This window comes from Heteronotia binoei, chromosome 9, assembly GCF_032191835.1.
Source record: "Heteronotia binoei isolate CCM8104 ecotype False Entrance Well chromosome 9, APGP_CSIRO_Hbin_v1, whole genome shotgun sequence".
Classification (NCBI taxonomy): Eukaryota; Metazoa; Chordata; class Lepidosauria; order Squamata; family Gekkonidae; genus Heteronotia; species Heteronotia binoei.
In genome coordinates, this window is record NC_083231.1 from 75386610 (window position 1) to 75403866 (window position 17257).

The window sequence follows — 17257 nt, forward strand, 5'->3', positions numbered from 1 at the left end:
AACTAGTCATGCATTTCAGGGCCTACAATGGTGACTCAAGCATTTCTCAGTTCACTGACAGACGTGGTTAATCTTGTGGCTTTTGCAAACACAGAACAGAGCAGTTTCAAACTGTTTTTCAAAATGCTTCTCAAGTGAGTGCTTACACAATTCTTCTTACTCAGTTTCCACACTCAAAGTCAAAGATACGCTTACTAGCATCTCAGATAAAGTTTCTAGAGAGTGCCGTTTAGCATGAAGGATATATAATACATCTTGGAAGACATGCAAGGCCACAGAGGAAGGTATACAAGGCCACAGTCTGGCTCATACAGATCTATTTTAATGTCTTGTTAGCTTTCTGTATTCTACCAAAATGAACTTTTTTTAAGTCTCTTCATAATGTATATGTTGCTTGTGTGCATTTTAACAACTGAATTCTTTCCTTGGAAAATAAGTACCTTCCCATCATCTCCCATACATCTGGAATAATTTCTTATACACATTTCAGCAGCAAACTTTATACATGCGATAATGCTTTATGAAACTTTTTGAAAATTTCATCTACTACAAAACACAGCACTGTTAAGGACTAGCAGCGCTCTAATAGTTATCCTCCTGTTTAATTAGATCATATTTCCAGCTTCTGTTTGGGAAGTCAATGTGAAAGCCTGGAAGAAAAAACCCTGAAAATCTGGGGATAACATGTTTTTGCCCTACATCCCCCCCTCCCCCAAATTTCAAATTAAAAATTAGGGTTGCCAGCCCCCTGTCTAGTCAGGGAATCCATTGGTCTGCTGGGTTCAAATCTGCCTCCCCCCAAAGTTGGCTGACAGGGGAAACCCCACCCCCCTGCACAATGATGTCCCTGACATGATGATGTCACCCAGAAGTGACATCATTGTGTGAGGACGTCACATGATGACTCTATGGTTTTGGGGCAAACTATGATTTTGTAGCTTAAAAAACAAGAGTCCCTCCCTCCCAACCTAGAGCATTGTGCATGATGCCAGCAACACAATGCCAGCACTTCCAGGTGATGTCATCACACTATGCACACAAACTCGAGGAGAGGCCACCAGATCCCACTGCTGAAAGCATGGTAAGACCGGGCAACCCTACAGCAAATTGAGACTAGTGAAAGAAAACTCATAAAATATTATTCTTTTTAAATAAGAAAACCCTTCTCTTATTAAGTATTTCACTCATTTCAAATGTATCACATGAACATAGTCATCAGAATTTTACAATTTTTCTAATGGAAAAATTGGGAAATGTTTGGAATCAGCTAAATGAAAGACAAAGTTTTACTCAAAATGCGTAGCTTATGAGAGACTGGAGGAATCACAGGAAGAAAGAAAAAGGAAGATAGTGAAGACAGTGTGGGGAAGTGGGGTACAGGGAAAAGGAGATTCTCCCTCAAGAGTCCCGCAAACATTGGGGACTTCCGGTGTAATGGCGTGGTGTCGCTAAGCATTTTCCCGAGCTCCGGGAGAAGCTTGGATTTGCTGGGCATTTGGGGGGGCTTTCGGCCAGAAAGTACCCCCTAAAGAAGCGTCGGAAGACGCGTCGCAGTTTGGGGCGCTATTTGGAGACTGGATGGGTAGCGGAGGCTCCCTATTCAGATTCAATGAGCCCCTGAAGCCGATGCCCAGCAACACTCTGGTGCTTAACCGGGCCACCGGACAAGGGAGCAGACGGAGATAACATGCATATCCATCGCACGAAACAACAAGAAGAAACATAACTGTACCTTCCAAGAGGATTCATCGAAGTTTGAAACTTGTGCATGTGGGTCGCGGAGGGAGCGCTCTGTCGGAGAGACGTAGAACGGAGGAAAAGAAGGTGAAGAACATGGAGGGAAGGAGAAGCGGAGAGAAGTGGAGAGAAGCGGGATGGAAAGGCAACTGAGACTGATTGATGGCGAGAACTGTTGACGGCTAGAACTATAGTACAAGGATAGGAGAAGAAGACTGAAAACTAAAGCCAAGACTAAGGTGGGAGAATTGAGACCGAGCCGGCCGGGCAGAGAAACGGACGACAGACGGCGGACAGCAGCGGTGGCGGCGGCGGAGGTCGTATTCGGGAAAGAAGAGATGGATTTGATGGACTGAGTAAGTAGATTGATGGACTGAGCAAGTAGGCTGATGGACGGAGTAAGTAGTTGAGTCGAGAAGGTGGTTTGAAGTGTTTAAGGGAAAGATACTGAAGGTGGAAGGAGGGAGAAACAGGAAAAGATAGAAGCGAAAGAGGGGAGCTATGAAAGACGCGGTGTGGATTACAGTGTGATGGCGGCTCTGCTGTAGTCGAAAGTGAAACCACGAGGCGGGGAGAGAATGGCGTCCTCTACTAAAAATAATAATATACAAGGCTGGTGAGCTTTTTTACTGGATAGAGGATAAACTGAGGCCAAGAAATAGAAATTGAAAAATCACATATCGGATAAAGAGTGGAGAGACGGTTTTTAGCAACGCTTTGTTGCGGCTGTCTCCCCACTGAAGATGGGCTTTTAGGCGCTTTTGGAGCTGATTGGGATACTGCAAGAAACGGCGCGGACATAGACAGTGAACACATAGAGTAATATAGACAGTATTATAGACAAGAAGAAGAACAGAAGAACAGAAGAATAGAAGAAAAATAAAGGGACTATAAGGGACAAATAGAAATAATTGGAATAAAAAAGAAAAGGGGAACAGAACAGAACAGGAGATAAATTACAGAAGAGACAATTATTTAGACTGTAGAGAATTGGACTGCAGAGAGCTGGAAGACAGAAAACTGAATTGAATTCTACTAGAGGGTAAAGAATTGAACTGAACACTTTTGTTAATAGTATAGTGACTAACTGGTAAGAAAACTATTTTGCTGTAGTTGGATTAGAAATAGAAATTAACTGTTTAACTGTTTAAAGGTGAATTTGCTATTAGGATTCAAGGTAATTATATATTAGAAAGAAATAGAACTTAAATTAAGGTATTGAATGAATAGTAATGAAAACAATTTGATTTAATAATTAGCAATGAAGGTTATTTGATTTCTGTATGGAATGAATTGAGTTGATTTTAAGTATTGGATGAACTGAAGTGAACTATATCTGATTGCTGAAGGAATTGAATTGTTGCTGATTATAGAGGGCAAGAAATAAGTAATTATACTAAATTATTTAATAGAAGGAACCTCCTGGATAAGGGGATTGAGAATCGTAAACGGAAGAAGCTTCTAAAAATAACACTAACTATTTAATTTAGAATCAAACAAAGATCTTAGGGGGCAGATATGGGCCCAAAAAAACTTGGACAAGCGACCCCCCCACCCACGCCTGGGGGAGGGGGGAAACCAGGGGCAGAGGGAACAAATCAAGATGCCATTGAAAAGTTACAACATATGGTGATGGAGGGCTTCAAACAAAATCAAGAAGCGCTAGAGACGATGAAAGCTGATCTATTGGGGCAGATAATAAAAACTAACAAACAGGTTGAAGAATTTCAGAAACAATTATTGGGGAACACTCAACAGATCCACAGATTGACCGCCAAAGTGGATAAGATAGAGGAAAAAGAAAAAGAGATGTCCAACAGAACTCGGGACAACGCAGCAAGCTTGGCCCAATTAGAAGAAAGGGTAATAAGGCTAGAAATGGAGAAAGCAGCTTATATATTACGCTTTCAAAATATACCAGAAGAAAAAAATGAAAACATAATGGAGAAAGTAATAGAAATGCTGTCTTCTGAGGATGTAGAATGTTTAGAGGAAGGAAGTAGAGAAATTGAATGGGTTAAGAGGGTCTCATCAAATTACACACGACAGCATAATTTGGCAAGAGAAGTTCAAGTCAAATTTGTTCATCTCACAACATGCGAGAAAATTCAAAGGAAAGCTAAAGAACGAGAATTGAAATGGAAAGATGCTAAAATTAAGGTTTTGAGAGAAGTGCCCTGGGAAGTTCGACAACGAAGAGTGAAATATCGGAAATTGTCATCATGGTTGATTAGTCACTCGATACAATTCAGATGGTTGGTTCCAGAAGGATTACTTTTTACGTATCAATCTAGAAGACATAATATAAACTCGATTGAGAAAGCAGAAGAATTCTGGGAACAACATATTGAGAAAAGCAATCGAGAGTCGGAAACGGAGGATGAACAAGAAGAAGAAGACGGTCAAAGTAATTCAGAAGAAAGAGCTCCGCAGAGGTCGCAAAGAGAAAGAATCAAGACGAAGATTAAAACTAAAAAAACCCAGAAATTAATACCGGATAGTATAGATCAGACAAAATGAGTGCTAAGCCTGGGCTGCAAATAATATCGGTTAACGTTAATGGTTTAAATGACCCAGGAAAAAGGAGAAGAACTTTTCAGCAGCTGAGAAAGTCTTCCTCATCAATAATTTGTTTACAGGAGACACATATTCAAGAAAAAGACATAAAATATTTGAAAAATGAAAAACTAGGGGTTCTTTACCATTCATCTGATCCAAAGAAGAAAAAGAGAGGGGTAGCCATTTATGTATCCAAATCCATTTACTCAAATTGCCTTTATACGGATAAAAAAGGAAGAGTGGTGATAATAGAGATAGAACTTAATGGCAACAAAGTGACATTAGCCAATATCTATGCCCCTAATGAGAATTTGGAAAAATTCTACCAGGCTTTACACAGAAAACTGACAGAACTTAACCCAAAGAATTGCTGCATTATAGGCGATTATAATGCGGTTTTTGATACAGAAAAGGATAAAAAATTTGAGGAACAGAAGAAAAGAAAGCTGCGAAATACCTTGCCTAGAGCCTTTTTAAAATTAGCGGATGAATTAAACCTAATAGACGCGTGGAGAACCAAGAATCCAACAACCAATGATTATACGTTTTACTCATCCGTGCATAAGTCCTGGTCGAGGATAGATATGTGTTGGTTATCGGCGGACTTAGTGTTACGTCTTCATCAGGCAGAAATTTTACCCAGAACTTATGCTGATCACAACCCGATACAGGTCAAACTATTAGAAACAGCAAAAAGCTTTCGTTGGACCCTCAATTTACAGATTTTGAAAGAGAACAAATTTTTGGAAATAGCCAAGAAAGAAACTAAAGAATTTTTTCAAAATAATGTAATCAAAGACACTAGCATGGACATTATTTGGGACGCTTTCAAAGCCTTTTTTCGGGGCATCGCAATAAGATATACTGCGGAAAGAAAAAAGGAGCGACTGAAATCGTATAAAGAACTGACCCTCAAATTAGGAAATCAAGAAAAACAGCAAAAGGAAAGAAACACAGAAGAGATAAGATTAAAGATTGCCGCTATTCAACATCAGATTAATTTACTATTAATGGAAGAAGTGGAAAAACAGTTGAAATGGATGAAACAAACCCACTTCGAAAATGCAAATAAAACTAGTAGATGGCTGGCATATAAATTAAAGAAGGAAAGAAATAAGAGAATCATAAAGCTACTTAGAGACGAAGAAGGAAAGGAGATAACGCAAATCGACGAGATGAAAACAATAATTCAAAATTTTTATCAAAAATTATATAAAGGTCAAAATATAGATAAACAGTGGCAAGATGATTATTTAATCAAGACTAAGATGAGAAAGCTATCCAAAGAACAAAAAGAAAAATTAGAAAAACCAATTACTATGCATGAGATAGTGGAGGCGATAAACCAGCAGAAACCAAATAAAGCACCAGGCCCAGATGGACTACCAAGTGAATTTTACAAAACCTGTGGAGAAGAACTCCTCATTCCGTACAAAAATGTAATTGAGGATATTCAAAAAAATCACAGAATACCAACATCCTGGAAGGAGGCGTTGATTTCATTGATACATAAAGACACAGATCCAGCAGAAGTGAGAAATTACAGACCTATCTCCTTATTGAATGTCGATTACAAGATTTTTGCCAGTGTCCTGGCTAATAGACTTAAGAAGGTTATAGGAACTATTGTCCATGAAGACCAAACAGGTTTTATACCAGGTAGACAAATGAGGCAAAACTTAAGATTTCTACTAAACGCTATCGAATTCTACAAAGAACATCCAGAGAAACAGGTAGCGTTTATCTTTGTCGATGCAGAGAAAGCCTTCGATAATGTGAACTGGGAATTTATCATAAAATCATTAAAGGCAGTGGGCTGCGGAGGAAACTTTTGCGATTTAGTGGAAACCATCTATACTAAACAAAAGGCAAGAATCAATTTTAATAACATTAAGTCGGACATGATTGAAATGGCACAAGGAACAAGACAAGGATGCCCGTTGTCACCTCTTTTGTTTGCCTTAACTTTAGAGCCATTATTGCAAAGAATAAGAGACGAAAACAGAATAAGAGGAATAAAAATTAAGGGAGAGGAGTTGAAGATTCAAGCATTCGCAGATGATATGTTATGTGTGCTGGAAGATCCCAATATATCTATTGCTTATTTGAAAGAAACGTTTAAACAATATGGGCAAGTAGCGGGACTTAAGATTAATGCTCAGAAGACAAAATTTCTTACTAAAAATATGAATAATGAGCAAATTAGCCAATTTGAAATAAAGTCGGAATTTCTACAGGGGAAAAAAGTAAGATATTTAGGAATTCAAATGACTAAAGATTTAAAAGATTTATACAGAAACAATTATGAGAAATTAGTGAAAGAGATACAACAAGATTTAGCCAGATGGAAAGACTTACAAATCTCACTCCTGGGCAGGATAGCCACTATCAAAATGAATGTGCTGCCAAGAATATTATTCCTCTTTCAAATGATTCCTATTTTGCTCCCAAAGTCATTTTTTCAACGGGTCAACAAAATAATCTTACAGTTTATCTGGCAGAACAAAAAACCTAGAATTAGACTTAAGGTACTCCAGGACAGCAAACTTAGAGGTGGATTTACTTTGCCAGAATGGAACCTCTATCATATGGCTAGTCGAATAGTCTGGTTAGTGGATTGGATTACTTTGAAAAATAAAAGAATACTAGTATTAGAAGGGGCAGGCCTGGAGAAAGGATGGCACGGATACCTTTGGTACCATAGTCCCCCGCAAAACAGTTCCTTCTGGAGACATGAGATCAGAAGATCCCTTTATAGAGCCTGGTTAGAAATTAGAAAGTTCTATTCTTATACCCCATCATGGTTATCACCGGTAGAGGCATCTACCCACCCGAATCTCTACACTTGGAACAATATATGCTACCAAAATCTATTAGATGGACAAAACAACCTCCGAGCAGAAGAAATGGACCATCTGGATTGGTGGTTGAAGTGCCAAATAAAATCAAGATATCAGAAAGATAAAGAAATAGGCTTTTCCAGAAAATTAAATGACCTTGACCAAATTATCCAAATGGATCAGAAGTTAATCTCTAAAATTTATGAGTGGCTACTCAGGGAAAAAATGCAGGGAGAGGTGGTGAAAGAATCTTGGGTTAAATGGTTGAGAGATTTCGGTTACAGCATACCAACAGATGACTGGGAAAAAATATGGAGACGGAATATAAAATTGATCAAACCAGCTTTGTATAAAGAGAATTTGTATAAAATGATTTATCGCTGGTATTTGACGCCGGAACGATTAGCTAAAGCCTACCCCAGTTACTCAGACAAGTGTTGGAAATGCAGAAAGGCTAAGGGGTCAATTTTCCACATATGGTGGAAATGTGAACATGCCAAAAAGTATTGGTCATTAATTAGTATTTGGACCCAGAAGATTTTGAAAATTAGACTTAGACACTCACCAGAGCTCTATCTTTTAAATGTTTGCAGGGAAAATCTTCCACCTGAAACAACCAAGGTGCTAATGTATATTGTAACTATTGCAAGAATATTATATGCAAAATACTGGAAGCTACCAAAAATACCTTCCAGGGAAGAGTTTATTGTTCAGCTTACAGAAGCTGCGGAACTTGATTTAATGACCACAAGGTTATGTGATGGAAACACGCAAAAATGTAAAGAGAGTTGGGAACCGATATATAGTTGGGTAAAAAGTAAAGGTATGTTGTTGGAATAAGAGGAAAGTAAAACATTATTCTCTGGTCACTCCCGGTGTGTTTGGGAGGATGTCTGGGAGGTGGAGGGGGATTGAAAGCGTTGAGATGATTGTGAGTTATATGTATCTGTACAGAAATATGTTTTGTATGTCTTGTATGTTTATATGTCTTTGTCCTTATAAGGTGGAATAATTCAATAAAATTTATGAACGATAAAAAGAGTCCCGCAAACATTCAAGACGAATTTTAACATTGGAAACAGTAAATGAAGATAATATTAATGCTGGTATTCTTAAAGTAGTGGTTTGGGCTATCCAGCAGAAATATCATGGTTCTAAGACATCAACATATAACTACCTGAAATAAACAGCAGCTAAATTTACTTACTCGCTTGATCCATCACTGCTCTCAAAGGAGGTTCTGCTCTGGCCAGAAGAGATGCACAGATCTGTTCAAACTGAGCTCTATTTAAAGAGAAGAAAAACCAAATATCTATTTATACTTATTTATAATTTTGGTAACTTTTATTTAAGACTTATATAATTGTATTAGATAGTGGCTAGAGTTTTAGGTGAGGATCTGGGAAACTGGTCAAATCCCCAGTCTGCCATGTAAGCTTTGCCGCATCACCCTGGGCCAGTCACACACTCTCAGCCTAACTTACTTCACAGAACAAAGCAGGAATAAAGTTCACCTTTAAGACCAACAAAGTTTTATTCAGAATGTAAGCTTTGTTGGTCTTAAATGTGAGCTTGACTCCTACTTAGTACTGCTTCAAGCCAACACGGCTGCCCACTTGGATCTTACTTCACAGAGTTGTTGTTGTCAAGATAAAAATGAAGGATGACAATACAAAGTTGGGCTCCCATTAAACAAAGCAGGATATAAATATGGGTTTTGCAAGGTCAACCCTTCAGTCATGAAAAGACTAAGCTGAAGTTTCTGTATGTTAAAGTTAGCTAAGTAGCTTAGGAGTTGAGTAGAATCTTCTCACCAAGAAGGGGAGGTATTATTCTTAATGAGGGAACCCCAAGATTGACTACTGGCCAATCAATATATTGGAGATGGTACATGCTATTCTGCATGGATACAAGGGGTAGCTTTTGGGAAGGAAACTTCCTCTCCTTTGTTCTCACACAAAGAAACAAGATGGAGTGAGAATGAGAAAGATGAGTTTGACTGTTTTTGTTTTTCTTCCCATGAAATCCTTCCCTAATTCTTTTAGTAAACTTTTTTATTACAAGCCAAATGCACAAATGTCTGTGATCCATTATTTCTACTGCACTTTATGTACTCTAAGTATCCTACAATATCTAAATAAATGAATTGTATAAATACCTATTCATTTTACTAGAGACATCAATGTCATTCATGAAACACTCTATGTTCATGGGCAGATCCGAAGCATTGGCACTCATAAGCTTCTTCAGTTTTTCACACTCTTGATACAGCCTCAGCAGTGCACGAGCATTGTCCTTCACATTCAATTTATACTTCACTCTGAATTCTTCGCAGAAGTAATCTACCAAAGCCTCATCAAAGTTTCTGCCACCCAAAAAGGGGTCATATGTAGTGGCTAGTACCTGTGAAGATGCAATGTTGATGGTGAAAAATATAATTTTATTATAAACATATCTGCATGCAGAACAAAGTGTGAGTTCTGTGGCACCTTTAAGACCAACAAAGTTTTATTCAAGTGCCACTGGACTCAAACTTTGTTTTGCTGCTTCAGACCAACACAGCTACCCACCGGAATCTATATTCTTGTATGCATGCACACATAATATTACAAGTGACCCTTAAGAATTTATGTGCTTTGATACCGTCTAACAACTACGCCAATTACATGCTAACTGGGTGAACATGAAGTACTAGGAAACAAAGCATTAAATTCAATGGAAGATCAGAAAAGAGAATTGTGACAATAACCAAGAACTGTGGTTCAGTTGCTAGTCTCAGGTTTCATTTAATTTGCCAGTGTACACAAATTCTAAGTATTTGTGAGACTGAGTGACAAGCCTCTATATATCCTTACCTCAGTCTTCCTTGCTGAATTAAAACCCAATGCAAATATTTTACCTTCAATTTTCCTTTGTTAAAAGCACAAATGGAAACTTGGTAAGCAGAGTGTCCCATATCTACGAAGACCACATTCCTTGGTCTTTCCTCCAAAGATGGTAAATCTTGTTTATAAATTCCATAGGCAAGTGCAACTGCAAGAGTATAAAGAATAACATAACTAAAACATAGCAAGTGAAGATAAAAAAGTTGTAGTATTATGTAAATTAAGGGTAACTATAGAAGAACACAGTATCATCGTACTTCTGCAAGCAACAAGCTGGATTCTGGGTATTCATTTTGTTAACATGGGCACATTTCACCAGTGCATAGAGCCTTCTGCTAATTAAACAATCTCTTTTTAGCAGAAAGTGCCATGAGCAGACTAGACTTGAGGGACCCAACTCTTCTACTTTCATTAAAATAATCAATTATTTAGGAATTCAGTCCTAAGCTAGTTTGGTCTAGAGAGCCCATCTTAAGAACGCTCATTACAGGGCCTTAAGTCACAAGTATGACTGTGCAATTTTTTTAATTGCCATTTTTCAATTCAGGCCTATTAGACCCCATCAAATTTTGTTATTTCAAAAAAAAATCCTGCAAAGAAAAATATCTAAAAAAATTTTTTTTTTAAGCCAGACTGATCCTGGGGCTGGCTTGGCTTCTCCTGCAGTGCAGTTTAAACCATGCTTCAGGAAAAGCTGGCCCAAAGATCTGTGTGCTGTGGGGAGGTCTCTCCACTGCATGCAGATCCTGGCTGAGATGGCTTCCTCTGCAACACAACTAAAACTGTGCTACAGGAAAAGCTGGCCCCAGGGACTGTATGCAGTGTGTGTGTGTATGGGAGGGTGTCTCTCCCCACCACATGCAGATCTGGCTGTGGTGGCTTCTCCTGCAGTGCAGTTTAAACCATGCTACAAGACAAGCTGGCGCCAGGATCTGCTGTGCCATGGCTAGCAGATTGCTCCCTGTGGCATACCAGCTTCTGGGGCTGGCTTCTCTTCTGAAGTCCAGTTTAAACCAGGCTGCATGAGAAGCTAGCCCCAAGCCAAGTAGGTGGGAACAGTCTGTCACCCCCCAACACAACTCATCCTCAGCTGTTGAATACAAAGGACCTCATACTCTAAACTTTAAAGAGACTGTAGAAGCCTGCCAAACAGCTGTTTTCAGATCTATTGGTAATTCCCAAATATATCTGGTATTTTCTCAGGATTTTTTTCCCTTTTGGTTTTCCCAAGAAAATCTGAATATTTTATTTATTTATTTTTATTTATTTATTCATTTATGATTTGTATCCCGCCCTTCCCACAAGTGGCTCAGGGCGGCATCCAGAAATTGGTCAAACATAAAAATTAAACAATTTTAAATATATAAACAATTAAACATTTAAAACAGTTAAAACCTTAAAAACCAGTAAACATTCCAATTACATATAGAACAGACGTCTGGCCAAGCTACAATGAGTTCTCATCTTAGCTAGGTGTAGGCTAGCCGGAAGAGGGTCGTCTTACAGGCCCTGCGAAACTGAACAAGGTCCCGCAGGGCCCTCATCTCCTCCGGCAGCTGATTCCACCATGTAGGGGCCATAACGGAGAAAGCCCTTTCTCTGGTGGATTTCAAGCGGGCTTCTTTTGGCCCAGGGATAGTGAGGAGATTTTGTGTTCCCGACCTCAGTACTCTCTGGGGAACATGTGGGGAGAGACGGTCCTTCAGGTAGGCAGGTCCCAGGCCATATAGGGCTTTAAAGGTAATAACCAGCACCTTGTACCGGACTCGGAATATCACTGGAAGCCAGTGCAGAGTCCGAAGACCCAGCCGAATGTGTCCCCACTTTGGGAGACCCAATAACAGCCGGGGCGCGGCATTCTGCACCAGCTGCAATTTCCGAGTTCGGGACAGGGGCAGCCCCATGTAGAGGGCATTGCAGTAGTCCAGCCTCGAGGTGACCGTAGCATGGATCACTGTTGCTAGGTCGTCGCGCTCCAGGAAGGGGGCCAGCTGCCTTGCCCGCCTAAGATGAAAAAATGCGGACTTGGCAGCGGCTGCTATCTGAGCCTCCATCTTTAAGGAAGGCTCCAATAGCACCCCCAAGCTCCTGACCCTGTCCGCCACCGTCAGTGGCGCACCGTCAAAAACTGGTAGGGGGATTCCCCCCACCCCCGGGCCGCGGCGACCCAAGCAAAGGACCTCTGTCTTCGCAGGATTTAGCTTCAGCCCACTCAGTCTGAGCCACTCAGCCACGGCCTGTAGTGCCCGATCAAGGTTTTCCGGGGTGCAGACCGGCTGGCCGTCCATCAGTAGATAGAGCTGGGTGTCATCAGCGTACTGGTGACACCCTAGCCCGTACCTTCGGGCAATCTGGGCAAGAGGCCGCATGTAGATACATTTGGGATGTTGAAATATATCAGAAAAATACTGATACAGTATTTTTTTTTGGTATATTTTCAGATCAGGTACATCCAAATGTACAACCCTAGCCACAACAGAGCCATGATACTTAAAAAAAAAAAAAAAACACAGCGAAAGTGGCCAGTTTGTCCCTGCTGCTATTTCAGTTTTTAATGCAAAAGTAGGTGATCAGCTTCTCTAAGGAGCTCCAGTAAGGAATGAGACCTGCAGAGAAACACAAGATTCCCATTTGTCTTTGTTTTTGCAGAAGATTATATGGATGCAAAGTTGCATGGCTAATGTTTCTTTATGGGAGGAATTAGGCTTATGATCTCTGGAAACATGGGTTTTAGATGAAAATCTTATTTGCTGCAAAAGCTAATGGGTGTTTATTACAATCTGACTCCTATGCAACCTAATAGAGCAAATTAATGAAGACTAGACTCCAATACTGGGTTATAACAGTAGTAAATTGGACATACTGGGCAGATAAGCAGCATGCTTTGCAGAATTTATCAGCACCACAAAGAAAGCCCATAGGGTATGCTCCCTATTATATTTGCAATTGACTTACCAAAAGTGCCTTTGCCATATTTAGATTTTTAAAAACTGTTCTTTGATACAGGAGAGAATTTATGCTTGCAAGATTAAACTATCCCTTCTCAAGTAATGGAAGGTTGAATGCAAAGGTCCTCATACTCTAATAAATGTTGCAACTGTGCTTCTTGACAGATAAAAACTTTGCAGCACTGCTTAACGGAATGTGAACTTTTTGCAGTATTAGGGATTTGTGGTTCACTCCTGTATGATAATGAGTGATTGTTAACATTAGGTAAGATTAAGAAACTATTGGCAGGCATGGATTTAGGAGTTACACTGGCTGCAGCCAATTATTTTGGCTCACATAATTAAATTTAAAAGACATTTCACATGCTCTTTTGATTAGAAATCCTAGGCGCTATGTGAATGTTACAGACACAGGACCTGATATAACTAGGCAGTGACTAAATCAGCAGTCCCTAACGTGGTCCTATGGGTGCCATGGTGTCCAGTAAGGCTTCTGACAAGCCAATGAAGATTTGATTGGCTGTATAGATTTTTTTCAAAACATTGTTTTGGCCGCAGTTACCACAGCTCAAAGATCCTTACTGTGTAACAGAAGGTAAATTGCAGCAGCTATTCTTAAGCTGGCTCTGTTTCCTGCAGCCATTTTAACGGCTGTGCCCATCACACTTCCAGGATTCCAAAGGTGTCCACAGACTCAAAAAGGTTGGGGATTCAGACTTAGATGCTATTGCAATTTTTTTAAAAAAGAAAACCTTTTTTCCCCCTGCTGTGCCCTATTACATTTTACAACATTGCAGCTTAGTATTACGGCTGAGCCGGAACTAATTTTTAATCCTAACTAAAACTATGTGTTTTAGAGTGACTCAACACTAGTGAATTGGGCTTGTCTTCTTGCTTGTACTAGTTTCAAACATGTTAAAAGTCTCTAAAAGGTGCTACAACAGTAAACACTCATGTCTCAAAATATACAGAGAATTGCATCTGATATTCATCCCCCCCTTTTTTAAAGCATTCCAAAGCTCTTGCTTAGGCTAGCATTTAAGCTACTGCTCCTCCAAAACAATTGACCATCCTAGTTTGAGAAAGAATTTGCCATGCAGTCCTGTCAGAAAAAAACCCAAGTCTAAAGCCCATGTTGGCTCATGGAATAAATCCCCCAAATTCTGTGGATCCTGGCCTTACTATTTTGAGTATATATCAGGGGTGGCCAACAGTAGCGCTCCAGATGTTTTTTGCCTACAACTCCCATCAGCCCCAGCCATTGGCCATGCTGGCTGGGGCTGATGGGAGTTGTAGGCAAAAAAAATCTGGAGAGCTACCGCTGGTCACTCCTGGTATATATCATGTACAGACTGTTCCGTAAATATCATCTCCATCGAAAGGTAGTTTATACAGAAGGAAGCTGCTCTAAAATGGAGTAAGATAGTGATGGCATTATTTCCTTGACCGTATAAGCTGGCCTTTTCTGTTTGCAAAGTCGAATTTATAAAGAACGTAAACTATATATAAAAAACTGAAGTCTCAAGTTTACCTGCAGTAGTTTCATTCATTAGCCGGAGGCAGTTTAAGCCTGCTACTTGCGCAGCTGCCATTACTGATCTTCTTTCAGCATCAGAAAAAAAACTGGGGATCTGTTTTAAAACAGTGTTCTGTTATGCAAGCCTCATTGCATTCCTTCTTTTATGACAAATTTCATACAAGCAAACCACATTCATTACATATCATCTTGGTGCAAGAAGTTTATCATTTGACAGTCCACTACTATGTAAAGCTAAAATATTCAAATTTAACCAGACTTACAGCTATTAAACCATAATATTCAATTTAATAGTTGAAATCACAATTTGATTAGTCCTTTTAAATTAATACTTTTAAAATCTGCTGCGCTGATTTAATGTAAATGAGCTCTTCAATTACTTTGATATTTTGAAGATCCACCTACATATACAGATTTATATTTTTGCTAAATTCAGTATTGACATAGGAATTAAGAAGTACCAAAAAGCCAAACAATAACTTGCTACAGAACTAGTGTGGTGGAGTGCTTAGGGTGCCTGATGAGACACAGGCTCAAATCTGAAGGCAACAAAGCTCACTGGGAAGCCCGGAACCAATCCCAATCAACATTTTTTGCCAAGGGCCACTGAGGGAATAAAATAAGGGTAGAGGTCACAGAGAGCTACATTTACAATTATCGTCAACCCAAAGACCCACATTTACTTCCATTCCTGGCATGAAACCTATACCTCAGGGTAGCTTTGCAGCTTTTCTATTCCTCTGGCAGTGGCGGTTTTAAGGTGGGAACCAACTGCTGATCACAGTCTCCACCAGGCAAGGCCTTACTTTCCTGAAATACTGGGTGGGTGCCATATTGGGGAATGGTGCTCAGAAGAGCCACTGGCAACATACTGAAGAGCCACATGTGACTTCCCAGCCTGAGTATTAGCGCTCTGGAGGAAGGATAAAATTAGTTTCTACTCAAGTAAGAATATAGTTTTATTTTTAAAAGTACAAGACAGTTAAAAGTGATAATGCAGAACAACTGATGTATCAAGTCGTTTAGAAACTACTTATATATATACACACCCTGCTACCAAGATATTTGGGTCCTAACTGGCCTCTGAGTTTTTAAATTTGGACCAAGGCCTTGTGGAATATATTGTTCTAGAAATTATTAGTATATTGACTAAACAAAATATAACTTTTTGTAATTTGCTATCAGTCTAAAATAGGTTGTTTCAGGACTTACATACCCTATATCCCACCTTAAGCTATAAGAAAAGGCAGCTTGTAAATATTTTAATAAATATCTCCATACAATAAAGGGTTGTTAACTCTATCCACCATTTCTGCAGAGCAGAACATAGAAACTGAACACCAAGAATGTAATCTATCATTAGTCATAATACAGAATAAGTTATAAAGGAATTTTTATAAACACAGCTACAAGCCCCAAGATATTCAGAGCTTTTCAACAAATCAAAATATAATGTAATAGATTTAGGGTATTGTAAGTAGATTGCAAGATGTGAAATGAATCTTTGCTGCTCCCTCTTCATATTGCAGCCCATCACACAGCATTCCATTGTATTCCCAATGGATTCCCTAACGACAGCATAAAGGACTGGAGAATCAATCAACATCTTTCCTGCAGAAGTGGGTGCAGGTAGCAGGTAGTTTCCTAGATCACCTATAAAAGTCCCATTTCTAGTGCCTGAAATGACTTTCTAGTGTCTATATTTAAAATGTTTAAACCTCAGAAATAACACTATTTGCCATTTTCCTCTTTACATAAAAAAACCACTTTTATCTCACGGGAGGACATAGTTGATATTTAAAAAGATTTGTGCATAACATCTGTATTAAATGTAGCTCTTTAAGGCATTTCTTAAAAGCATTTTAAAAAGTAAATTACTGTAACTGAATTTTTAAGTTTTTACATCTGATTTACCGTATTTTTCGGTCCATAAGGTGCTCCGGACCATAGAACGCACCTTTCTCCTGGGGGGCGATCCGCTGCCTCCGCCTCCGACGCTTCCCCCGTGCCTGTCTGGATCCAGCTTCTTCCAGCAAGCGCTGGGATCGCTCCATGCTGCCCCCACTGCAAACCCAGCGCTTCGCGAGCGCCGGCTGCGGAGGGGGCAGCGTGCTTCCTCCGTGCCTGTCTGCCTGGCTCCAGCTTTGACACTTACAGCAAGCGCCAGGATCGCTCCCTCTGCCCTCCGATCCCGGCGCTTGCTTTAAGCATCAGAGCTGGAGCCAGGCAGACAGGCACAGAGGAAGCACCCGCCCTCTCCGCAAACCCAGCGCTTCGCGAGCGCCAGCTGTGGAGGGGGCGGCGTGCTTTCTCTGTGCCTGTCTGCCTGGCTCCAGCTCTGATGCTTAAAGCAAGCGCCGGGATCGGAGGGTGGAGGGAGCGATCCTGGCGCTTGCTGTGTCAGAGCTGGAGCCAGGCAGACAGGCACGGAGAAAGCATGCTGCCCCCTCCACAGCCGGCGCTTGCAAAGCGCTGGGTTTGCGGTGGGGGCAGCGTGGAGCGATCCCAGTGCTTGCTGGAAGAAGCTGGATCCAGACAGGCACGGGGGAAGCGCCGGGATCGGAGGCGGAGGCAGCGGATCGCCCCCCAGGAGGAAGCTCTTTAAGAAATGCCTTAAAGAGCTACATTTAATACAGATGTTATGCACAAATCTTTTAAAATATCAACTATGTCCTCCCGTGAGGTGCATCCTATGGTCTGGAGCGCCTTATGGACCGAAAAATAAGGTAGTTGGTATTTAAAAAGACTTGT

At 40.3% G+C, this 17257-nt stretch overlaps 1 protein-coding gene across 1 annotated transcript in view; it reads right to left on the bottom strand.

Annotated features, from left to right (window-relative positions):
• The window catches only part of HSPA4L (heat shock protein family A (Hsp70) member 4 like), a 40004-nt gene that overhangs the window by 12732 nt on the left and 10015 nt on the right, over positions 1-17257 (bottom strand). The window contains exons 5-8 of the mRNA XM_060246809.1: positions 14501-14600; positions 10036-10169; positions 9295-9539; positions 8344-8420 (exon numbers count right to left, since the gene is read on the bottom strand). Coding sequence (XP_060102792.1) covers positions 8344-8420; positions 9295-9539; positions 10036-10169; positions 14501-14600 — 556 coding nt within the window. The remainder of the gene's footprint in view (positions 1-8343; positions 8421-9294; positions 9540-10035; positions 10170-14500; positions 14601-17257) is intronic.